We start from the raw sequence: 26,970 nt of genomic DNA on the forward strand, positions 1-26,970 counted from the left end.
TTCAAAATCTTAGTTTTCCTACAAAGCAGGCTCTATTCACGCATCTTCTCAATTATATTGATAGATGGTAATATAAAATGATTATTGATGAAAACTTGGGTGATAAACCGAAGGCTCATCGCTTTGAAATCATCGAGAAATACGTAGATCTAAAATTAGTAAAATCAAGCCCCCAAATTGAAAGTCCTTGGGAAATAGCCTCGCGCAGGGAACGAAACGTCACGTGTAGGTAGTTTTTTTTCAACTGCCAAATGGCAGCATCCGATTGGTCATGAGCGCGGACGGCGGCCATTTTGATTAACAGTGACTCACCGGCGATAAAAATAGGGCTGTATTAACAAGTACCCTGCTCAAAGGCTAGGTAACAGACGGGGCATTTCCCTAGCTACTTTGAGTTTATGCCTAATATTTCGGTATTCGCTGGAAGTATCGCGCGGCGTGTCGAATGCTTTCAGCGTGCGCTCAATCTAAAGTAAATTACCTGTCGTTGTTGATATACTTTTTGTTTTCAGTGAAAAGTATCATAAGAAAAGTGTCCGAGTCCGTAGTTTTCAAGCTTAGCGGTAAATTTGTGGGGGAATAAAAAATTGTGACATGAAATAAAAATGGCGCCAGTGTTGACCTCCGCCTTCGCGGGATAAGCTGCTTCTGAAGCAAACCGGGGCAAAAAGTTTATTTCACCTTTCCGCGAACATCACATCTCCATCACAATACTATCTAGTGCACACATTGTGACGTTTATACGGTCGTTGTAGTTACGTATCTAGATCCGCCGGCGAACTGTCATCTGTCGTCATGTAAATAATGATAACGTGCAATCGAATTCGGGAATAATAAATATTATTCACAGGTGCCAGAATATGATAAGACGAGTTATGGAAAGCGCTCATCTGTCAGAATCCGAATCTCGAATCCGCTGATCGTGATGACCCAATTCTGAAGGTGTGAGGAATCGGATAGAGAACGGAACCGCTCCCGCGGGTGATGTCCACATCTCCGGCCTCGTGCTCGTAGGTACGCGATCCCTGGAGAGTTTTCCCGAGACATGTCGGACCCCTCGACTGTCAAAGTTAAAGTAGAGCGTCCGGATGAAGCCGAGATCAGTGAGCTGGCAGCGAAAATGGTGGAAGAAAACAAGGCTAAAGCCCTGGCCACGGCGGCGGCCGCGAGGCCCTCCGCCGGGGCCATGGCGGCCGCGAATCCCGCCGGCCCCGGGGGCCAGCTCGGCATCCTCAACTTCCTGACGAGGAAGAACTCCGCCCCCCCCGACAAGAAGCCCGCGGACCCCGAGAAGAAGATCGCCGCTCCCGACGAGGCCAGCTGGAAGGGCCACTTCGGTTGGGACAGGCTCGGAGAGTGCCACATTCCTTACATCTTCCGACAGGGAGAGAAATACTGCGCTGTGCGTATGGTGGAGGTGAAACTCCTCAACAAATACCTGAACTATTTACATCAAGATATCTACAGTTGTACGTGTATCAGAAGTTACTATATAACCGAAGTGGAAAGCCGGCTTTTAAACGATATAAATGTGAAACATTGCGACAGTCAGTTCGGTAGAGATTTATTCAGTCAGAAAGACTTAGTGGTCCGGCTGACGGACGCCAACGAGTTTTATAATTTCTTGGACGTTTGTTATAATAAGTTATCTCAGGAGAAATCGAATACCAAAGACAAGTGCGGTTTTATTAGGATTAACAAGGAGTCTGTGGTTCCTTACACGGTGCGCGACTCCCAGAAGTATGTGCCGCTGTTTTACTTCGAAGGGGAGACGGATAATCTTAAGCTGAAAGCGGACCAGCTCGAGGGTTGGGACCTTTCGTATTTGAAGTTTTGTTGCAAAGTGCAGGGCATAAGAAACGAATTGTTCGCCAGTGAGACCTGCTCGGTCATCAGTTTGACGGATATCAAAAGTTACTTTCCACCGGGGACGGATTTTGAGGAGTACTGGCCCAACAAGGTTGTCGATTCTCAACTGCTGGTCTCATCTAAAGGTAAACAAACATTCTTAATTTATATACTTAATTGTTTTCAAAACTATTGGCAACCAATGATCAATGGTTGAATTGAAGTCTTATCAATACTTAGGTTGATAATCTATTTTCATAACTAATGATTTTTCTATCACAAATCTTTAATATTCAAACCAAAACTTTCTGTAGGTAACCTAACAACTTTTTATTAATTTATTATTACAATTTAATTAGGTATATTTAGACATACCTACTTACCAATTTTATTCCCTTGCTTGTCTGTGGTTATTTAGAATTAACACAACACAATTTTAAATGCTTTTTAATATAAAGTATTACTACACTAGAAATATTGGGTTCAAGAAACCACAAAATGCATTTTAATTTTAACAAAGTCTCTATATTATAAATTATAATATTTCTTCTAATATGAGAAGTAAATATTATGGACATGCTTAATTTATTATTTCAACCACACTTTTATAGGCCCCTTACAACAATACAATTGTTTTATTACACTAATAGACTGATAGAATATGGTTTGCAATTGCATTATCTCAAAGGTGTGATTGTACATACAAATGTAAATAAACGAGCATTGTACAATAAAAATTAATGTAGGGTTATTATTGCTATTTAATGTTACATTAATATGTTTGTTATTTTATGGGATCTAATTTAACTTACAAGTGCTAATTACGAGCATTGCATTTACACATTTGGTAATAATAGGTATCAATAAATTTTATAGTAAAAATAGTATTTTTTCCTTTGATAATTTGCCCAGTGACATCTATGTTCAGAAAGTGAAACTATAAATGGTTTGGACCCAGGGTTTTGTTTTGGATCGGTGATCAGCTGCTGTCAGGTAACATCTTATTTGGATTAAACTTTACAGTTATATTTCAGTTATGAATAACTGTTATATTTATTATGTTGACTGCTACGTAAACTCAATTTCCATGATATAGTTAAGTACTTATAATCATAAAATATTCCCTAAAGATAACTTATTGTAAACTTCTGTCAATAAATTTAATAAAATAATAATATACTTAATGATTTTGGAAGTATAATAAATTATAGTTGTGAATAAGGATATACAACATTTATTTATCTACTTCCCAGATGTAGCATATAGCGTTGTATTTATAAGATTTTAGGATTAGATTTATTTTCAATCACTCTTCCTCTGTTGGCGCAGGCAAAACAGTATTATCTTATGTGTTTAAAACAGGAAAAACATCTTTACAACTCTCAATTTCGGGCAAGCGAGGTCTCCAGATAGCTTCAAAGAATCTTATCTATCGCTAGGGTTTTATTCACCATGATTTTTTTGATGTTTTTGTCTTCGGCCATATCTGCCCCTTAGTTGGAGCATATGGACACCACGAAGCGCCTCCAAGAATCCCTGTCGCTCGCCAGTCTTCTTGCATCGTTCCAGGTCAAACCAGCATTCCGTAGCTACACCGTATACACTATAGATAGTATTTAGCGGCCTTCCAGGACGCCTATAAGTAATGTCACTGAAAAACTGAAAGAATCTGGGTGACATTTTTATACTTGGGCTTATGATTATCATTAGGATGGCGACAACGGTTGGGTTCTGGCTTTTGCCAATGACTACCCACATATTTTTATATATCCCTATCGACCTATCACGCATCGAGTTCTCGGCTAGCCTGTTCACGGTCACCTCCAACCTCTCGATCGTCGAGTCAAACACGACTGCGTCGTCTGCATACTCCAAGTCGCACAGTCTTTCTTCGCATAGATCGCTTGTGTCATCATGATGTAGGCGTATCCCACTGTCGGGGCAAACCGTCTTACGCATTATGAAATCCATCATGATGATAAAAAGAAAGGGCGCAAGTACACATCCTTGCTTGACTCCTGACGTGATTTCAAAGAGGTCAGAGGATGTTCCGGCTGCTCTCACGCGACACTCTGTATTGGTGTAGAGAGCACTTATCACGGCGACCAGTTTCCGTGGGACACCATATCCTAGCAGAATTTGCCACAGAGATTCACGATGAGGACTGTCAAATGCCTTTTCATAGTCCACGAAGCAGCAGGCGACAGGTATATTCATCTCTTGGTACTGTTGCAGAAGGCTTCGGAGAGTTGAAATATGCTCTGAGCAGGACTTCCCCGGGACAAATCCACTCTGCTGCGCACGCAAAACGTCCAGCATGGGACTTCTAATCCTGTACAGGAGAATCTGCGCCAACACCTTCCCGGGAACGCTGAGGAGAGTGATTCCTCTGTAATTATTACAGTCTTGTGGGTTACCCTTTTTGTGCAGAGTAACAACGGTACCATCCCTCCAGGCTTTGGGGCACTGCTCCCTTTCCCACACCTCGTGCAGAAGGTCACACAAGGACGGCAATACAGCGCTCAGTCCGCAGAGCAGAAATTCTGCATGGATGCCATCATCTCCAGGAGCTTTCCTGCGCTTCAGTCTTTTGACAGCCTCTTTAACTTCAGCAGTTGTCGGAGGATCTTCGCAGAATCCCGATGCAGTAGTGATTCCGAGGGCGGTGATCTCCGACGGAATATCGAAGGGATGCAATGGAGGTGGGCGATTCAGGACATCACTGAAATGTTGGCGCCATAGCTCCTGGACCTTTGCAGGTTCGGTGACTGTCACTCCGTCAGAGTTGCGTAATGCAGTGACCACTGGACGTTTCTTACCGCAAATTGCTCTGGTGATGCGGAAGAGAGCACTTGGATTATTCTTGCAGGCAGCAGATTCCGCATCCCGAATGAGGTCATCCAGGCGTCGGCGCTTATCGCGGCGGGCAGAACGCTTTACCACGCGGTCCATTGTCTGGTATTCCGCGCTGCGCTGTGGGTCGTATGTACCATTGTCTCGCAATTCTTTCAGGAGCTTCCTCTTCTCAATCATCTCCCATGTATGAGGTGACATCCAGTCCGGTCTGTGCGTATGCCGCTCTCCTAATGCAGTAGTTGCGGAGCTCATTATAGCATCCCGGAATAATATCCATTTTCCTTCCAAGGGATCCGAGTCGATGGAAGATGTGAGAGTTCTAGCATCATATAAGCGCTTCTGCAGCTCCAGCTCATAGGTTGCACGCACACGGGTACTTTTCAGTTTTTCCACATCGAGTCTGACCGTCCTTTTGGGTTTTGGGACTCGTTTGAGGTCTATACGGGATTTCCCGACCAAGAGTTCGTGGTCACTGTGGATGTCTGCACCTCTATATGTCCGCACGTCTAGCAGTTCATGCCGGTATTTCGCTTTGACCAAAATGTGGTCGATCTGGTTTCTTGTATTACCGTCTGGCGATGTCCATGTATATTTGTGGATGGTCTTATGAGGGAAAAGACTACCACCAATCACAAGACCATTCATTGAGGCAAAATCTACCAGACGGGAACCATTATCGTTCATTTGGCCAAGGCCATGTTTTCCCAGCACAAAGGGTCCACGCGAGGGGTCAGATCCTACTTTGGCATTAAGATCACCAAGGATAACTGCATGATCACAGCTGGGGATATTTCCAGCGGCTTCCGCCAAACTTTCGTAGAATGTATCCTTATCTGCATCGCTAGCAGCCTCTGTGGGAGCATAGCACTGCAGAAAAGTGATGGAGCCAGTCTTCATCTGAATGCCGCTAAGACCAAATCCATGTGCAGTGCTGCTTGCATCGACGCCGACACTCCTCTGCGGGTTTCTGGTCTGCCCGTCGAGCTGGTGTCCAGATTCAAGTACTTGGGTGCCACGGTTGCCGATGATGGTGGTATTTCTAGTGAGCTTGGAATCCGCATGGGTGTGGCGGGCTCTGCGTTCAACCAACTTGGAGTCGCATGGAGGTCAAGGCTGTATTCTGTGAGGACCAAATGTCGTTTGTTTAACGCGTGCGTGCTACCTGTGCTCCTGTATGGCTGTGAGACATGGCATCTTACTAAGCTTCAAGAGTCACGGCTTTTGAGCTTTGAGAATCGATGTCTCCGCAGAATCTTAGGGGTACATTGGTACGACCGCGTTACAAATATCCGAGTTCGTGAGCAGACACAACAGCCTTCGGTGATTGAAGTTATCACGAAGAGACGATTCACGTGGCTGGGACATGTATTCCAGATGCCGCCAAAGAGTGCGGCACTTCGTACCCTTGTGGCACAGCCTCAAGGGTTCCGTCGCCGTGGCCGGCCCTCCCTCACCCTGCAGCGATGCTACAAAAGCGACCTACGTGCTGCAGGTCTGACATGGCGGGAGGCACAGGAGTTGGCGATGGACCGAGGGAAGTGGCGCCAACTTGTGCTTGCCCTATGCCCCAATGTTGGGACGTGACAGGGTGAAAGAAGAAGAAGAAGATCGACCTATCAAGTTGATGCAGTGTGTAAAATTTAAACGGTCCTCGTGTAAACGACCCTGCTCACAGATATCTGGGCCTGCTCATAAATGGGTTCGAAATTATTTGGAATCAAATATAAATTACACAATTTTATATATTAGGTATTTAGTCGATACTGGCGGCATAGGTAGTGCTCATCTACGATGATGATGTATTGACAATGTTTTTATCATTTATTTACATGTAAATGTATCCTAAGGTTGAATTTACTTAACACACAAACATATTTCTGATTTCTTGGTCCCCATAAAGCAGCGATTTCCAAACTGGGAGGCGCGGAGGGTTGCAAAGGGAGGCGCGAAAAGTTTAACACAATTAATGTAGCCACAGGTTTGCAGTTTGCAAATGCATAGTTTATAAAACGGCCGCTAGTTATAAACTACACAAAAAAAACAGTCCTATAAAAGGTTGTTTGCAAACCTGTGAAAATATGGAGACTAATTTTATAATACCTCACTTCAATACTATTGTGAATCGCGCTGGCTATCTCGTGAAAAAATGAAATAAAAAGGTCATATAATAATGTTGAAATTTGAGGCAAATTTGTTTAGGAACGATAATTTTGTTGTTAAACTTGTCTATTTTGTTGAAATTTTTAAAAAAATGGGTGAATAAATCAATGCAAGGACCACTAATGCATTCACTGATCTAAAAAGTGAAGGTATTCATAAAAAGTTGGAGCTTTGCAAAAAATAAGTTTGCCATGTTTCCACTTTTAAATGATTTCTGCGCCAGATATATTGAAGCAAACAAAAATCTATTAACTGAGTTCTTGGTTAGTTTGCTAATGCACTTTTCACATTATTTCATTAATAGTTAAAAAATGTCGCCTGCGGCGCTGCTTTGTTTCAGGACTATTAAATATTTTAAATAAGTATGTGGTTGTGCGTTGCAATTTGATGTGATACCTGTATAATGATTGATATACTAAAATGATAACTCCCATGTATAATTTAGGAAACACTACTTTAGAGCACCACACTGCCCTTAACCTCAGCGATAGGTAGATGGGCCCGCCAAAGATCCTGACCTTCAGGATGTGGGGCCCATGATAGAATCCATTTGTCAATGAACGATGATGAATTATTTGGATTGACTACTCGTCGCTGTAGGATTGGTTTCCCGAATAGACCAAATGTTCAGGAGACGAAAACAAATTTCATAATCCTATATTTAATCCTTAGAATGCTACGCAACGATATATCGTTGTTTTTGATATTGGCCACAACGATCGTCGTTTTGCATTTGATGCCTGAAATGTTAAGTTAATTTTGGAACATACTACTGCCTCAGCGGTATGAAACATTTTTTATATAGGTATTTAGTTTTATTATTGTGTAATATAACTTGATTTATATATGTTTTGTGACTGGGTAGGGTTAGAACTTATAACTATTGTATTTTTTTTCATCGCATCAGCATTTTTATAATAAAAGCATTAATTTGAAATACAAATTTCAGTTTACAATATAAACAAATTTCGTTTTTTATTTGTTTACAGTCAAATTCTGGGTGGAATGACAATTTTTTATTTAATATTATACATACATACAGTGGGAAAAGTATTTTAGAAGAGTGTTTCCCTAAAAATACTAAAGATTATACTAACTTAATTAATACTAACTTCTGCTTCGATTTCAGGTTCACTATCAGAGTCATATAAAGTGTTGTCACTATCATCCATGAGTTGATTATTATCCACAAATTCATTATCAGAATCGGTAGAGCTGCTAATTCTTCTAGTCCCTCGAAAAGCTGCCATTATTTCATTATCACTTTCGCTGTCCGTAATCATTTTGCAGGAATTCAAATTATAATCCAAATGAGGAATTATTTTCTCAATAAGATGTTATGGGGAGTACGTGTTGTTAGCTAACGCAATCGAATGGAATTAAAATAATATTTTGAAGTAACCGATTGTTTCCAATAGCTGTTAAAAATAAAAACTCGATAGTTCGTTTCGCTCGCACACATGGTCGTCAGTATGATAGAGCGGGAAAGAGAATTTCAATTCATTTTAAAGGCAGACGAAGCGGGGGATATCTAATAGCCTCATTATCTATTCAAAACGATAAACTAATTACAAAACGTGTTTTCAAAATATTCCGATTTCGCAGAATCAATTAGAGTGGTAAGGTGTCTAAAAATAATACAATACTTTAATTTATCGACAATTATTGGTAGCAATCTTCGACCGGATTTTGCACAACATCGTAGCAGCCAAAGGGTTAAATACATGGAGATATTTAAATTGTTATTTTTACAGCATATGAACGATGTATTTATTACCATTACAAAGTAATTTAAAGAAAGGGATGGTTCTCGTCCAATTAGATACAAAAAAACATTCTGCTTTAAGAGGTCGATTTCGACAAAAATGGATATTCGGGAAACCAATCCTATAGTTACGTACTGTTGAAATTGATTGTGCTAATAAACAAGCACATTCATCGCATGAAAAACGAATTAATTTAAAAATGAATAGACATAAGTAGTAAAACCTTGTTTATTTTTATAATATTTTTTTTTTCATGTTTGTATTAGTGCATTGTTGACTATTGAAAAAGATGTCTGTATTATTTAAGGGGGGACATGCTCGTCGAAGGTCAAAATTGAGTTTTTATTGTATTTTCAAACCATGATCTTGGACACTCCTTAAACGTTGTAGATGATCTATTTATATAATTTTGAAGCCTTATTATCTTTTATAGTTATTTTAAACATTTGATGACTGCATAAAGTATTTTTGTTACATAAAATAGTATTCTTTTAAACCTCTCGCTCTAATGTTTTAGAATATAGTCATATTTCGGTACATAACTGTGCAGTGATGTTAAGATTTTTTACATTTATTAATTTTTAAACGCATTTATAAAACCATTAGCATAATTTATTACGAGATAATTTTTGTAAAATATTCACGATAAAAAATTATATTGATAATCTCTGTGATCCCAAATTTGACAAGAATTAGGCATTTTATTATTCAAAAAATCGGCAAGATTAACACATTTGAAGATGATTCTAAAGATATTTATTATAAGCTATGTCTTTGACCATTCAAGTGTGATAAAAATCTTATGAATAATGATTGCTTTATAATCATTATTGACCTAAGAATAAGGTAGTGTTTTTTTGAAATACGCCATTTCTTTTGTCATTCCCCAGTGGTTAAGCTACAACATACGGCCGTAGTCATAAATTGACAAACTATAATTGAAGTAGGGAGTAAAATGATATTGACGCGCGTGTTTGAACATGTACCGTTTAAAAAAAAATTAAAAATAAATCTGTTAGGTACATGTTCAAACACGCGCGTTAACATAATTTTACTCCCTACTTTAATTATAGTTTGTCATTTTATGGCTACGGCCGTATGTTGTAGCTTAACTACTAGGGAATGACAAAAGAAATGGCGTATTTCAAAAAAACACTACCTTATTCTTAGGTCAATAATTATTATAAAGCAATCATTATTCATAAGATTTTTATCACACTTGAACGGTCAAAAACATAACTTATAATAAGTATCTTTAGAATCATCTTCAAATGTGTTAATCTTGCCGATTTTTTGAATAATAAAATGCCTAATTCTTGTCAAATTTGGGATCACAGAGATTATCAAAATATTTTTTTATCGTGAATATTTTACAAAAATTATCTCGTAATAAATTATACTAATGGTTTTATAAATGCGTTTAAAAATTAATAAATGTAAAAAATCTTAACATCACTGCACAGTTATGTACCGAAATATGACTATATTCTAAAACATTAGAGCGAGAGGTTTAAAAGAATACTATTTTATGTAACAAAAATACTTCATGCAGTCATCAAATGTTTAAAATAACTATAAAGGATAATAAGGCTTCAAAATTATATAAATAGATTATCTACAACGTTTAAGGAGTGTCCAGGATCATGGTTTGAAAATACAATAAAAACTCAATTTTGACCTTCGACGAGCATGTCCCCCCTTAATGAAATAAAGGGAGAGAGGTGCCAAGATTAGATTTTTTTTAAATGGAGGCGTAGTAACATAAAGTTTAGAAATGTAAATGTAAAACATATCAGGTCTATCCAATTTTTTTAGCTCTGATCTATGAAGCGTAAAGAAATTTAGATTCGGGCAATAGGTCTATTACCTAACTATTGTGCAATTTTCTGTCTGATGCAACCACATTGTGTAAGATTTTTGATTTACAATAATTATTATTATTGAGATTGTGAAATGCACTTAGTTGTGCATGTCTATGCGAAATCAATAGTTTTTTTAAAAGAGAAACATGCTCACAGGTCGATAATACCTGCCGATTGAATTCCTCCCATATTTATGAAATTCAACTGCGTTTACGTAGTAAAACTCCATTGTAATAATGGCTTTCAAACAAATTATTTATTAATTCTTTATGTTCACATTGATACACCCCTGTTACAGGCGGGCTTCTCCCGGTGTAAAATAATCATTTAGTAGTCATAAGTCGAAACGTAACCCTGACCTCTAGAAACAGCTTCATAAAACATCTAATCTGATTCCTTGCTTAACTACGTAAGTATTTTTTTATTCATGAGTAAAGGCCTTCGTCCGGTGCGTGAAAATCACTTACTGGGCGGAGGTGTAATTAAGATAGATTATAAAGTATAAATGATGATGGATGAAAGAGATAATTTTAAGACTAAATATAAGTATTCAACTATAATAAATTTTGCCGTGCATGGCGGCAACGTTAAAATCTCCGCGCGCCTGCGCCGAGGTGGTCCTCGTGATTCGTCAAATCAAAAGGATCACGCGATAAAATTTGGCCAATCACGAGAGTCCTTTTTACTAATCGGCGTGGGTACGGGAAATTTAAAAAAAAAAAAAGAAAGTTAGTAAGCGTCCCTTTTCCAACATGTACGGACCTGCGAAACTTATTGTAAAAACAAAATATATAAACCTGTAAAGAAAATTTAAAATATAAGATAATACCAAGTTACGCACGAGACAGACGTGGTTTCATTTAATTTCTCCTCAATTTAAAATATCTTTTTTTGTGAATCCGGGGTTCGATGGACACCTGAGCTAGCCACTGGAACCCCGGACATCTCAACATATTATGTATCAAACTATAAATCAATCTTCGGAACGATCTAATAGCACCTGTCCATAGATTTACTTGCACCAATAGTTTGTATTTTAAAAACTATCGTGATAATAACTGTTTACATGTAAAAATATACACTGTCTCACCAATCTTATTCTTCAAGAGTAAACGAGACACGACGTTGTCATTTTGTAGTACTATTTGACAGGTCGTGAAAATTGGTTAACCTCAAAATGAGTCTGCGTCGTGTGGTTCATTTATTTACCAGCGGGTTCACTACTATCGTTTTACTGCGCAGATAATGCACGGTCCAATTGTCACGTGAAATTTCAGAAGCTTCTGAACTCTTTTGATTTATGCATTGCACGATAATACGTCTTCTTTACACATGCATTTTTTTGTTATGGCTGCGATAATACGAACTGTCAGCAGTAAATCTATGGACATGTAAACAGGGTATAATTAAGCCCATATCCGGAAAACGAGTGTTCTCCTGAAAACGGCGTTCAGAGATAAGTATTGGCAGTTAAACATTTCAGTTGGCTGTTGTGGAGATACCCGTTATCGAAAATATTTAATTCTGATGAATAAAAGTAGTTTGAGTAATTGAGGTTACTTTTTATAAAGAGAATACTTCAGTGAAACGGCAAATAATTTTCAGCAATAGGGGTTGTCAGTCGGAGAGCGATAGTCGACCTGTTAGCACGTCAATTTGTTTTGTGATGGCGTCGGAGGAATTAATTCTTAAATCGTGTAAAGATGACTAAAAAATTTTACGTATTTACTAGAAAAACAAAACATGTCAATGAATATATTATTATTACTTAAATAAAGATTAACATAACATTAAATGAACGCATGTTGAATTTTTATAACAAATTATGTTTTGTTTGTCTTGCGTCGTTTGCACAATCTGCGCATCGCGTAGTCACAATCGTTTTAGACCGTGCCTCAGCTGAAGTTTAGCCTTAAACAAAGAAACTTTATTGGATAAACCACCACGTTTATAATAAAATATATGGTAACAAATTTAACGCTGTTTTTCCGTATAACATAAAATAATCGTACAACTCTGATTTTGATAGTAACATCTTTTACCCTAAGTTTTTAAGTGATGTCTTCATCAGGAGGTCCATTTCCAACATTTATTGGGATAAATTCCTATATATTTTTTAACCAATCCGCACTTTGTTGGCTTCATAGTGCCGCAAACTTATCTGATGAATTGATGGGGGAACCACAGTCGAAAACTACCCAATCAAGACTCACAACTCGACAGAATTTGACATTGGAATGGCGTATTCAATATGGCGTCCATATGGGTTCTAGTAGTTCCATTTTTGACCATTATTCATATAAGTTGGTTGGACTGTATGTCGTGTACGGCATAGATATTATAGTATACGGATAAACAGCGTGCAACGCGTGGTCAGTTTGCACTGTCTACTGCCACCTATTGTTAGAATATCATAGTAATATTTGGTGAGTGCATGCATAGGTGTATGCCGAGTAATTTAAACCTATTTACCAAAAAAACAGCATTATCGCGCTAACGCTCATTTTCCGGATATGGGCTCAATTGTATTTGAGGTAAATACTCCACCTACCAGAGTCACCTTTTTTGTTAATTTACATTTGGAAGTTTATTTGATAAATACGTATCTAACAATATTAAAAAGAAAAATATTTTTAATTTAGATTCAAAAATTAAATTAAAAACTTGTGTTATATACATTCAATGTATATAACACAAGACTAGACTAGTGGCTAGGCTATTTGAAATTCATTTAATGGTTCTCAATTAATGATCCTCCATTATTACTATTCCATGAAAATAATAGATACCTACTGATAATTCTTTATTGTATTTAATGCTTAAAGAAGACAAGTCAGACCAAAACATTGAAATTAAACTAATGTATGTCACTTGTATTCATTTAATCCTCTAACCCTCATTAGGGTATAGCTTGAAAATTTCATTCTACATTATCTGGTTTTTTCTTAAATTTACTAATGACCGAAAATACCCAAGGTTATGGTAAAACCAAGACCATTTTAAAATAAGTTTTTATTAATACCAATTTTCAAATTAACAGTTTTCAGAATAATAATTAGAGTGAATAAGTAAGATAGTTTCATCCCTTTCTCTAATTAACGCATTCAGACCCCGTGTGCAGAATTATGCACACTTATTTTAAACCTTCGTAAAATATTCATTTTTCGTTTATTAAAACTTTACCATCTATATGATTTTCGATCAACTAATAATCTTTGTTATAAATGGAACAAGTAACTCCATCTATGAATGATAAACTGACAATGATCGAATATGAAACCTATTCTGCACTGATATTGAACAGCGTTCCAGGTTAGTACATTTTATTATGATAAACTCAAGTTAAAGCATCGTTAAGCATTAGATATCAATTAACACATGGAGTAATATATATAAACGACATGTTGAAAACATAAAATAAACAAAATATAAGTAAAATAATATTTCACAGACCTTTGAATTTGCATGTGCATAATTATGCACAATTGGTCTCAACGTCACTGTATAATATGCCGAATGCAGAAGTGTTATATATTTCTATATCAGTATAAAACACCTTATTTCAGCAAAAATGACTGATCCTACCAATGAAGAAGATATGGAGAAAGAAGAAGTTGGACAAAAGTTCTTCTTATTCTTCTTCGGCCATATCCGCCCCTTAGTTGGAGCAAATGGACATCACGCGGCGACTCCAAGAATCCCTGTCGCTCGCCAGTCTTCTTGCTTCATTCCAGGTCAAACCAGAATCCCGTAGCTCCGCCGTATACACTCTATTTAGTGGCCTTCCAGGACGCCGGAATCTGGTTGGCTTGAAGTTCTCTACTGACATTCGCAGCGCGTGGCCGAGCTAGGTCCAATGTCACCTCTTCACACTTAGCATGATGAGAGGCTGCTTGGTGTATTCTCTTATCTCCTCGTTACTCCTAAAGTTATACCACCGCACATCCAGTATCCATCTTAAACATCCGTTTTTGAAGCTCAGTATACGGTTGCTTCGTAAGGTGCCATGATTCGCTACCGTAAAGTAGCACTGTCAGAATGCAAGCGTCGAATAGGCGACTCATGAGTCACTACAATTCATGAGTCTCAAACACTCTGCATCGAGTTAAATGTTTCTCCAGCTATTCCCATTCGGATAGCGAGCTCTCTCTGGAAAATGCCATCTCCCGTGATGTGTAGCCCCAGGTTTTTGAAGTTGACGATGTTTGCCCATTGCGAATCGGAGGGAAATCTGGATCAGGATAGGTGCCGTTGTACAGTGTTGGTTTTCTCCAAAAGCAACCTGTTCATTGTCTCTTGAATGCCCTCGATTGACTTGTCGAATAGGACATCGTCATTGACGTATTGCAGGCTTCACCGTGGGGGGTAACATATATACCTCGGTCAGTTGGTATTGACTTCCGTAGTATGAAGTCAAAGAGGATAATGAAGAGAAACGGTGCAAGGACACAACCCTGTCTGACTGCTGTCGTGGCTCTGAACCATTCCATGACAGTGTCACCAATTCTGACACAGCATTCGCTATCTCGTGCAGGCATTTGATTATGACAATGATCTTGGGGGGATTCCTTATGCTCCCAGTATCCTCCATAGGGAGGGACGGTGCGGACTGTCGAAAACCTTCTCACAATCCACAAAGCAGCAGGCCAACGGCCTCCAGATAACTTACGTGTTCTACTGTAGTATGTAATATTGTGCAGATTTTGAGAATTACCTACATAATATGCTGATGATATCGTTCCATGTTTCTTTATTACATACTGCCACTGTAAGCTGTCCCATAATAATTATGTTATGGATTTTAATAGCGCTATTTAACCTTTAAAAGGAAAGGGCAGGTAAATATAAAGATATAAATGTTATATATGTGCTACCTGCCTCACACACAGAATACGTCACCGTTCAGGCAAAAGTCACCAACCCTGAAAATGGCAGTTATGAGTTGAGTATGTCGCCCGAAGCGTAAAATAATGTTCTTTAAGATGCAAAACTCACCACGGTACATTAGTTAGTAAAATTTTGCTTAAATCCGAATTATTTGTTTTTCACTAAATGACTTTCGATAAAATCTTAACAAGCAAAAGTCATTATAGGTGAATAGACATTATTGACTATATAAAAAAAAAAATCCTTCGTTATAAATATACAAGCAAAAGTCACTATACTATGGATGGTGAGTTTAACTGATCCTTCTTTTGGCTAACATTGTTCAGATTATTAACAAGCAAAAGTCACCAAACCATAATTGAGCTACCTTGCCTCCTTCAAAACCTTCCAGATGTTTTAATTAGCATCAAAAAGTAAAATTACCTTAAAGAAATTATTAAGAAGACATGAGAAAATAATTTAATGTAGATAAAACATTAAAATCTGATTTTTCCTGCATTTTCAAACTTTCAAATTGCGATATCTCAAAACTATGTTTTTAGGGTTGGTGACTTTTGCCTGAACGGTGACGAAATCATGGTTATATTGTGAGAAAGTTTAGTAAAAAATATCTAACTAAACAGAAAAAAGCCCTTCTTAACCATGTTTGATCCTAAGATCATATTGGTCTCCATAGAGTGGAAATTGTATCAACAGGTTTTTTTGTTTTGTTTGTGAAATGGATTTAAGCAAATTGCTCAGCTTATTATGTCCATGATCTGGGTCCAAACACATTGAAACACATGTGAATTTGATGACCCAGGATTCAAACCCACGACATTATAATCTGACATGGTAACCACTCGGCTATCGTGAGTATGGACAGCCATATTTATGAGAATTCAATTTGAATTTTGTTAATAATCTGTATTTTACACTAAAAAAGACAACGTGCACTATTAGATATTTTACAAAATAGCGCTAAAATAGTTTCCGGCTGCGCTACTTGCACTTTATGTCTGCTAAGCCAGTTGGAGCATGCTTGCACCTTGTTTATGGGATCGCTTCCGTGTTAATTTGGTTGCTGTTGGTGTGCATAAAATAACATATACATATACATATATATATAACATACACAAGCAGATAGTGAGTCAGGTCTCAAGGACAAACACCATCAAAATACATTTGGGGTGACGGTGTTGAAGAATGAATAGACTGGTGGTTGTTGAGTGGATAGAGTTTGAGAGTTTATTCACTGAATAAAGAAGTGCATTGACAGGTGCGAAATTAAACAGTGCAAGGTAATACGCAGCGAGATATGCTCAGTCCGAGACGCGATGATAGAGAGTGCCTTTCCCGTCAATAATTATTGTGACCAATCTATTTATTTGAGTACTCGCAGTTGAATAATGCTGAAAATGAGTATTCAATAAATTGTGGTAAGGTATTATTGATGTATGCCACAATTGAGCAACGCGCTGACTGTTGCGTTGCTGCAACCTTGCAGCGTTCGCTGACAAAGTTCGGATTTCTTGACCTTCACAGACGTATGTCACACTTGCAGATTGTGCTGACTAGATGAAGTTATATGCGATAATTGGGTAATTCGTTGACTATCACATTCCTGCAATCTCTCAGTATTTGCTGACACGGCCTGGGGCTGTTGACCCCCACATACATAAACAAAAGTTTGGATTATAGCATGTCTTTGTTTGTAACTTGGATATTATAACTATGCGTATGTGAATCCTATTAAAAACGGCTAGCTCTGCTACTTACAAAATATTATACCTGTTCACTGTAAATGTCTTGGTTATGTATTATATTTCTTATGAAGGTAGGCTTTAAATAATCACCTAGTATGGAGTCTTCGCCAATGTTGGCACACGTCTTACGTTTTTTGTATTTGATTTTAGACGGTTGCCATGTATTCCTTCTTATTTCATCAATGCTTCTGGGTCATTGTGGACTATCTCAAGAGACAATTTCGTAAAATGTACTTACTGTTCGTTGTATGATTGAGAATGCCGCTCCAAGAGATGTGTGATTAAGAAATGCCTCTAAAATGAGTTCATTGTACAATCCAACAACATCATTGTAACAGTAATTTGTCTGTCCTTTTGGAACAGAAAATATCAGCGGATTTTGTAGCGTCCCTGTAGACGTTTAGTGTCCCTTCGGTACCACTGTATGATGGTATTTCTCCAGCGGTTGTCGACTCACAGAGCGACATGTCAATTTGAATAAAAACAGCTAAAAAGATTTGGTCGCATATCTAATATATAAAAATTAATATTTGTGTGTTTGTTTGTTCGTATTTAATGCGCAGCCATACCGTTCATCCGATTGCGATAAAACTTTGTAAACTTATTGCTTGCACTTGCGGGAAGAGTATAGGCTATACTAATATATAAAAATGAATGTCTGTCTGTCTGTATGTCTGTCTGTCTGTCTGTGTGTCTGTCCCGTATGCGTTCCTATACCATTCATCCGATTGCAATGAAATTTTGGAAAGTGGTTGTATGCACACCCATGAAGGTTTCTGAATTAGAAAAATCATCATCTTCTTCTTCTTCATTCTATTTTCTTTTATTCGTATGGTTCCTATACCATTCATTCGATTGCAATGAAATTTTGGTAAGTGGTTGTATGCACATTCATGAAGGTTTCTGAATTAGAAAAATCATCATTTTCTTCTTTTTCTTCATTCTATCTTCATTTATTCGTATGGTTCCTATACCGTTCATCCGATTGCGATGAAACCTTCGTCAGTTATTGTGTTAACACCCGCAAAGGTTTCTAAAATAGTACAACCATCTTCTTCTTCTTCTTCATTTTATCTTCTTTTATTCGTATGGTCCCTATACCATTCATCCGATTGCAATAAAACCTTCGTCAGTTGTTGTGGTAACACCCGCAATGGTTTTTGAATTAGTACAACCATCTCCTTCTTCTTCTTTTTCTTCTATTCTATATTATTCTATTCGTATGCGTTCCTATTCCATTCATCCGATTGCAATAAAATTTTCGTCAATAATTGTGCCAACACCCGCGAAGGTTTCTGAATTAGTACAACCATCTTCTTCTTCTTCTTCTTCATTCTATTTTCTTTTATTCGTATGGTCCCTATACCATTCATCCGATTGCGATGAAACCTTCGTCAGTTATTGTGGTAACACCCGCAATGGTTTTTGAATTAGTACAAGTATCTTCTTCTTCTTCCTTGGTTCCTATACCATTCATCCGATTGCAATGAAAATTTGGTAAGTGGTTGTATGCACATCCATGATGGTTTCTGAATTAGAAAAATCATCATCTTCTTCTTCTTCTTCATTCTATCTTCTTCTATTCGTATGCGTTCTTATACCATTCATCCAATTGCGATTAAAATTTGACCAGTTGTTGTGCGCAAGCCCGCGAAGGTTTCTGAATTAGTACAACCATCTTCTTCTATTCGTATGCGTTCCTATACCATTCATCCGATTGCAATGAAACTTTGGTGAGTTGTCGTGCGCACGCCTGCAAAGGTTTCTGAATTGGTAAAACCATCATCTTCTTCTTCTTCTTCATTCTATCTTCTTCTATTCGTATGCGTTCTTATACCATTCATCCAATTGCGATGAAAATTTGACCAGTTGTTGTGCCCAAGCCCGCGAAGGTTTCTGAATTAGTACAACCATCTTCTTCTATTCCTATGCGTTCCTATACCATTCATCCGATTGCAATGAAACTTTGGTGAGTTGTCGTGCGCACGCCTGCAAAGGTTTCTGAATTAGTAAAACCATCATCTTCTTCTTCTATTCGAATTCGTACCTACACCATTCATCCGATTGCAATGAAACTTTGGTGAGTTGTCGTGCGCATGCCCACAAAGATTTCTGAATTAGAAAATCATCTTCTACTTCTATTCTTATGCGTTCCTATACCATTCATCCGATTGCAATGACATTTTGATCAAGTGTTTGTGCCCTCAATTAGTACAATCATCTTTTTCTTCTTCTATTTGTATGCGTTCTTATGCCATTCATCCGATTGTGATGAAATTTTGACCAGTTGTTTTGCGCATGCCCGCGAAGGTTTTTGAATTAGTACAACCATCTTCTTCTTCTTCTATTCGTATGCGTTCCTATACCATTAATTCGATTGCAATGAAACTTTGGTGAGTTGTCATGCGCATGCCCACAAAGATTTATGATTTAGAAAATCATCTTCTTCTACTATTCGTATGCGCTCCTATACCATTCATCCGATTGCGATGAAACTTTTGTCAGTTGTTGTGCGCACACCTGCGAAGGTTTCTAAATTATTATTATATAAAATACAAAGTTTGTTGTTTGTTTTTTCCATCCAATTTTGATTTTTTTTTTACTACATATTAATAACATTAATAACGTTTTCATATTTTGGATTCGATTTTAATTTAGTGTTCTTATGTTTGACCTTTACTCCTATTAGAATTATTTTCATATTGCCATATTGTATTACACAGATATTTTAATATTAAAAAAATAATTACCTCTTATTATTTTTCAAATATCTAAGATAAATATAACCACGAAGCGACCCTGTGCGAAGCCGGGTACTTCAGCTAGTAAGCAATATATATAATAATCCAACTCAAGAACGATATAACATCGATATTGAAATTCCTGGTTGCAAAAGCGGATTGCTACATGTTCTGTTCTAGATTATGGGCAGTGGTGATAAGAAAATTTTTAATTCAATTTTCTTCATTCTGTTTAATTGTGGGATCGAATGCGGTGACAAATCTCTGTCTAACAACAGAAACCAACTGCGAATAGTTGACCACAGATATTAGAGAATGTTGTTGACAAATACTTAAACAGGCAAATATAGAAAAATTGTAAATTCTTACAATAACACCAGGCTTATCTTTGCCATTCATCTTTATTTTTAAAATTCAAGAATTTGATCACTATTCATAGTGTGTAACAGTGGCGAAGGGTGGAGTTGGGCTGTGGAGATCCGACATAAATGATGTATACGAAACTTTGTCAGATGTACATACATATTTTGTTTTCACTGAACTAACAATTGCAGATAGTGCTTGTTTATTTTTTTAAGTTCAATTAAATTATGCCTAAACCAAAACAATGGCTTCCGTTTTACTCAGTGGAAATGACAGTCTTGTAGGTTTCCCCCAAGGCAAAATGTATGCTAAGGCTTTGCTGACAGCTGTCTCAGTGTTTGCCCTGCTTTACATTGCAGTTATACATTGTTAGTGTAGGTGATCGCCAAGCAACATGTGCAGCCTATTGGCATTTTATCTGTCTTGTGGAATCGATCATCACATGTTATGGTTGAATTCGGTTCAGAATTTCCGGCCTTCCATTCATTCATTCTGCCCTCTTAATATCGATCAAAGTCATGGCATATTCCTCATATTAGTGATTGTGAATACTTTGTATTGTGCATCATTAATTTATTACAATAATTATAGACGTCATTGGTTGTAGTTTACTTATGGATGGAATAAATAAATTTGCAATATTTGTGGCAATTGTTGTGTATTTCGTATAGATAATTCTTAAGTTTAAATTATTTATGATATCAAAGAAAGCATTGAGTATCGAGTCAAGTATCAGAGGATGGTGGTAAAGGTCAGTTGGAAATACTGACACCAGTTTGTGTACTCAAGTTTCGGATGAAACTACTCATACTCAGTATGTGTGGCCCAATAAACGTATTCCAAAAAACTTGTGATGATATCATCGCGATTCGTTGTTCTGTGCACTCGCCAGTTGGTAGACTTTCAACACTATTGACATTAAATGCGCACAAACGAGATAGCACTTGAATATAGGTATGTTTTAATGTATTAGTCTATTGCGTTCGAATGTATGAATAATAGGTCATAAATTTTGTGTCACAGCACAGTGGTGAGATGACGCACTGGCTTAGGCTTGTCAATATGACCGCTCAAAACATGTTTAAAATTTAAAAAAAAATCACTGTTATTCATTTTTGTTAACAAGAATATTGTAACCTAACGGAAAAACAACTCATAAATTTAAAATTTTATAATAAATGGGACTTTTCGACAAGCGGAGCTCAGCGTATTTTTAGTGATTCTATTGAAGCCGATCCACAGTCTGAGTTCACTGAGCCGATACGTATTTCAAATACTAATATGGAGTTGGTTTTAGTTTCAGTTGAGTATGAAACTTTTGTCGCATACGCACGCCAAACGATTTATTTATATAGTATTCCAAATACTAGTAAGTATTTTGGAACAAGTTTATATACCAAGTATTTTTTTTATACTGGTAGTAAGTATACTTAGTCTTCAAAATCGACCAGTTTTCCCATCTCTAGATGGTGATATCTTTTCAATGCATGGCAGTGAGGTATTATAAAATTAGTCTCCATATTTTCAGACAGGTTTGCAAACAACCTTTTATGGGACTGGTTTTTTTATATAGTTTATAACTAGCGACCGTCTTATAAACTATGCATTTGCAAACTGCAAACCTGTGGCTACAATAATTGTGTTAAACTTTTCGCGCCTCCCTTGACAACCCGAAATTGCCTCCCAGTTTGGAAATCGCTGGTGTATATGATGAATTATGAGTGGCATGTACTGAACATGAACTTGTCACTCTATCTGGGCGGTACAGGAATGGAAGAGCTAATTATTCTGCTGTGTCTACTTCCAACAGAAAACATTCGGTGTTGCCCGTTTTAAGATTTTGAAAATTTTCAATGTTCTTACACTGATGTGTTATCACATTTGTTTTCACTATAGTATATCAATGAAATCTGTACACCACTGCGAATGTATAGCCAACATGAAAATGAATGTGCAAAATCTGTTTCCAGGTTCGATGGGTTCCAATGTGGGAGGGCAGTGGACGAGAGCACCTCCCGCTCCTCCAGGCCTCCACGCCAACTCGGGAGTGGGCGGGGCGGGCGGCAATGTGGCAGGAGGCGGTTCGGGGCGGGGCAGGAGGGCCCAGCATCCACAGCAGCAACAGCACCAGCAAGCGGCGCAGCAGCAACATCATCAGCAACAGCTGGCCGCGCAGAGGGCCTCCATGGCCAGCATCTCCGCTGCCGCTGTCCAGGTCATTGTTATTACACACCCCAACTAGTTTTCTCCCTAATAATAGATATTAGTAGCAGTGAACCAATCACATATTAATTAATATATTTTGACCTCATTTGGAATCAAACCCAGAACCCATAGATAAGATGCCAGGACTTTATGCATTGGACTACGTGGTTCACTAGGCTGCGAGATAATAATCCGCATCCGATACTAAACTCCTATTGGTATACATGCAGGTCACAGCAGCTTACACTGAGATGCATTTCTGGAGGTAGCTATTTATATTTCTCCTAATCAGAGAGTTAAAGAAATAATTGATAAATTCATTCATCATATTCTTCTGGCATATACCGTCGAATGCGCAGCGCTGCTTAAATCTTGTTTGGACCAAATGCCAATGATTTTAAGTGTCGATTTCAACGTTAACTTTGTCACGAACGATCTGTCACAGCCCTAAAGTTCAATTAATTATGCCAAATTACATCAATGAAGTGTTGACAAGATCAGGCACTACACTCGACACATATTTAGTAGATTCCTTAACATAAGTATTCTATTTCTTACATAACCTTTTAACTCATTAATCAATCGACAATTTTAGAATACGAACAATCGGAAGCTTGAGTTAAGTCACGTGTGCTCACCCCACACATATTGTCACTTGATGACGTGTTCATATTGTCGATTGTCTGCAGGCCATGACCAACGGTTGGGTAAACGGGCAGGCCGGGTTTGGAAGCGGCTTCACGTCTTCACAGACCCAGCAAGTCCTGAGAATGGCGCAGGTGAGCAATCCAGTTTTATTTATAGACGTAAAATTATATCTAGGCTATAATCTTAGGGCATATGCATGAAATGTCAAAACCCCACTGAAGGTAATTAGCAGTCAAACGGCTTGTTTATAGTCATAGGGCATATGCATGAAATGTCACAACCCCACTGAAGGTACGAGGGTGGGTCAATAATTCCTTAGAAAAAAGCATTAAAACAGTTTTTATTTTTGTATTTTTTTTTTATTTCTACAAGGTTTTTTTTAAACCGTCAGAAAAATAAGTTTTCGGAAGGTCCTCAAAATAAGCATTTGTCCGATCGATGACTTCTTCATTTGAAAAAAAACCTTGTCCACTTAGCCATTTTTTTAAGTTTGGGAAAAGGAAAAAGTCACTGGGGGCTAAATCTGGCGAATACGGTGGGTGGTCGACCAATTCGAACTTCAATTCTTCAATTTTAGCCATTGGTCGTAAACATGTGTGAACACGGGCATTGTTCTGATGAAAGAGGATTTTTTTCCTGTTTAAATGAGGCCATTTTTCTTCAATTTCGTTTTTTAGCTGGTCCAATAAAGATGCATAATAATCCCCTGTTATTGTTTTTCCTTTTTCCAAATAGTCAACGAAAATAATTTCACGTGCATCCCAAAATACAGTAGCCATAACCTTACCAGCTGATTTTACGGTTTTCGCCTTCTTTGGACATGGTTTGTCTTCGCAATCCACTGCTTTGACTGTTCTTTCGTCTCGGGAGTATAGTGGTGTATCCATGTTTCATCTACAGTCACAAAGCGACGAAAAAATTCATCCGGATTGCGTTGCATGAGCGACAACAGGGCTTTAGAGGCCACCACCCTATTGCGTTTATTGTCGACTGTGAGCAAACGCGGCACCCATCTTGCAGAAATATTTTTCATGCCCAATTTGTCATGTAAAATAGAAATGACGCTACCTTTTGAGATCCCTGTAACCTCAATTATCTCACTCAACTTTAATCTTCGGTCACTTAACACCATATCGTGGATTTTATTGATCATTTCTGGTGTAGTCACCTCTACAGGACGTCCTGAGCGTGGTTCATCCTTTGTTGATGTACGACCACGTTTAAATTCATTTAACCAGTTATAAATAGTTGCAAGTGAAGGAGCAGATATGCCGTGAACTAAATCCAACTCATTTTTTATTTCCTTTGCTGTTAACCCTTTTATATTAAAATGTTTAATAACAGCTCTAAACTCAATTTTCTCCATTTTCCATTTTTCCATTTTCCACAAGCAATTTTTTTTTTTAAATGTACGAAAAACACACAACAACCCGACCAATCTGATTGAAACTTCGCAGCATACTGAATCGGTAGTGCCGCTGCATGAAAACAAACCGCTTACAGTACTAGTCGCGCCACTTGTCGGCTTTTCTAAGGACTTATTGACCCACCCTCGTAATTAGCAGTCAAACAGCTTGTTAACAAATGCTATAAAAAATGTGACGTCGCTGCATACTAGGACCTGCGCGTGGACATAATGCAAATGGCTGCATACTGTTCTGGCAGTATACAGATTTTTGTAGGTTAGGATCATCATTACTAGCGTTTGGTGCAGATCCTGCAGAGCATTTACATACTTTAAACACAGTAATAGTACGCTTACAAAACTTCAGGAATTTGAATCCACAATCTAGAGTAGACGCAATGCTCCCGTATTTCTATTGGATTATTCACTAAAGGTGTCATAAAAAATGCAATATTTCCCATGGATAAGATGGATTTAGGTAAGATTATGATAAAACTCCCACAACTACAAGGTTACAGCTTTATCTAGCATTAAGATATGCAACTGGAAGTATTCTGCATTCTTGCAAAATATTACCCTTAGGTAGAACATATTAGATCCCTTTTCATAATAAATGTCAAATACTGCGTCAGCATACAAATACAATAATGAAGATGCAGAAAGCAAAACTGTGTTGGCACTCGATTACTTAATATTAGCATTACATAAAAACACTGATAAAGTAAGTAGTAAATACAGTCGAACTTGGTTATTACGATGCGGAAATAGTGAGATCTCGGATGTAATGAGGAAACATTCATTGACATTGTTTATGAATTTCTTCATACATTTATTTACTTTTATAACGAGCTACTTCTCAGGTATACAGAGCGAAACTGTTGATGTGTCGATCGTTTAAAAACAACATTTTTGACCCTAAACAATAAAATCTGACTGGGCAGTTAACTAGACCGATGCCGCCGGGATCGGTTTACGTTTATGAAGTACCTAATTGGTATTTTCGCCGACAACATTGAAAAAGTATCTACGCATATGATTGAAATTGCATGTAAAAAATCCAAGCTTTGTGAAGTCAGTAGGTATCTACCAACGCTGGCGGCTCAGCACTTCATTACAATAGGCAAATTCTTTTGTAGTTTATGAATGCCATGCTTGTTTCAGGGATTTTTACGATGCTTTTTGGATTTTTTATGTTCTATGCTTGAATAGACCGTGGCGCGAAAATTGTTAACGAGTAATACTTATAATGAGCAAATTCAGTCGGTCCCATCTTCCTCATAATAACCATGTTCGACTGTATATAAAAACACCGATAAAGTAGTAAATAAATTATTAAAAGTTTATATTTACTTGTTCAATTTATACTGTGCAGGTCTGTCACTTTTACTTCTTGACAATTTCAATTTTTTAAATTAATATAAGGGAATCGATACTTAAAAAAAATGGTCATAATACTGACGTGCAACGTCAATAACTGAAATATTAAACATGTCATTTTTTTTCGTTTATGCATGCAAGTTGGCGTTATTTGGATTGAAAGTGATTTGACGCACTATGCATGCTCCTCTTCGTGGCGATCCCACCGCTCTTTCATGTACATACACATCTATATATCCCTGACCCCCGCTTCAGTTAATGCAGTGTTATGAGAAGGCAGGTGTTGAACATCATTTTATTATAAGCATAGAATTTTTTTTTTTACTTATGTGGATTGTTATAAATATAGGCCCAGGTGCAAGCGCAAGCTGTCAGCCGCTACGCGCCCAATCAATCCAGAGGAGGAGGGGCACATAATGTGGCTGGACTCACGGCAGCACAGACCAGGCATTTGCAGCAGGTAATTACATTCTCGACACTATTTGACTAACAAAATCAGAATGTTTTGGTAAGACAAGAAAACAAAAACTTTGTCTATATTCTGTCTATTCACCTAGCAATGACAGTAATTTATGCATTATGCAGTCCGCACACAGAATCGCTACGGCCTCAACATAATCTGAACATGGAAAACCAATAAAATTGCATTTCAGATCTGTCTTGCACACATGTTATTTTTCACTTGAACGTTAAAACATTCCTCTAAAGTCATTGGAGGTAGTAGCACCAAATTTGCAAAATTAGATGTGAGCAGAAATATTGGATACATCCAGTAATTATTATTAGAAGCATATCCATGCAATAAGTTTATTTCTAAACAAGTGTAATATGAAAAAGATACATATTACACTAAACTTGTTGATCGTTGTCGTGTTCGACAGACGGAAATGGCTGCCGACAGTATAGTTGTGATTATATTGAGATGCACGTCGCGAACTGTCATTGTGACAAATTTAGTCTATGGTTTCATCACTTTGCAGAATATTTTGAACGATCACCACCTCTGTAAAATTTAGAATTATTATTCACTATTCATGTAATTTCATTTTATCAGTTTCTACGCGTGCATACCTTAAAATTACTTGCGATATATCCATATATAATATT

At 37.5% G+C, this 26,970-nt stretch overlaps 1 protein-coding gene and 1 long non-coding RNA gene across 2 annotated transcripts in view; one reads left to right on the forward strand and one right to left on the reverse strand.

The window, feature by feature from the left end:
• The first annotated feature begins 412 nt into the window (after window positions 1-412).
• Window positions 413-26,970, forward strand: part of LOC147072983 (uncharacterized) — a 38,050-nt gene continuing 11,492 nt past the window's right edge. The window contains exons 1-4 of the mRNA XM_085946002.1: window positions 413-1,994; window positions 22,199-22,443; window positions 23,123-23,212; window positions 26,213-26,323. Coding sequence (XP_085802128.1) covers window positions 1,046-1,994; window positions 22,199-22,443; window positions 23,123-23,212; window positions 26,213-26,323 — 1,395 coding nt within the window. The 5' untranslated portion in view covers window positions 413-1,045. The remainder of the gene's footprint in view (window positions 1,995-22,198; window positions 22,444-23,122; window positions 23,213-26,212; window positions 26,324-26,970) is intronic.
• Window positions 2,871-11,044, reverse strand: LOC147072984 (uncharacterized). Its single transcript, XR_015070541.1, has 3 exons — window positions 10,770-11,044; window positions 6,318-7,531; window positions 2,871-3,628 (listed from the first exon to the last, which is right to left on the reverse strand). It is a non-coding gene; the product is annotated as an uncharacterized LOC147072984 (long non-coding RNA).

This window comes from Rhyacophila brunnea, unplaced genomic scaffold, assembly GCF_057557595.1.
Source record: "Rhyacophila brunnea isolate RB1 unplaced genomic scaffold, BYU_Rbru_1.0 scaffold_19, whole genome shotgun sequence".
Classification (NCBI taxonomy): domain Eukaryota; kingdom Metazoa; phylum Arthropoda; class Insecta; order Trichoptera; family Rhyacophilidae; genus Rhyacophila; species Rhyacophila brunnea.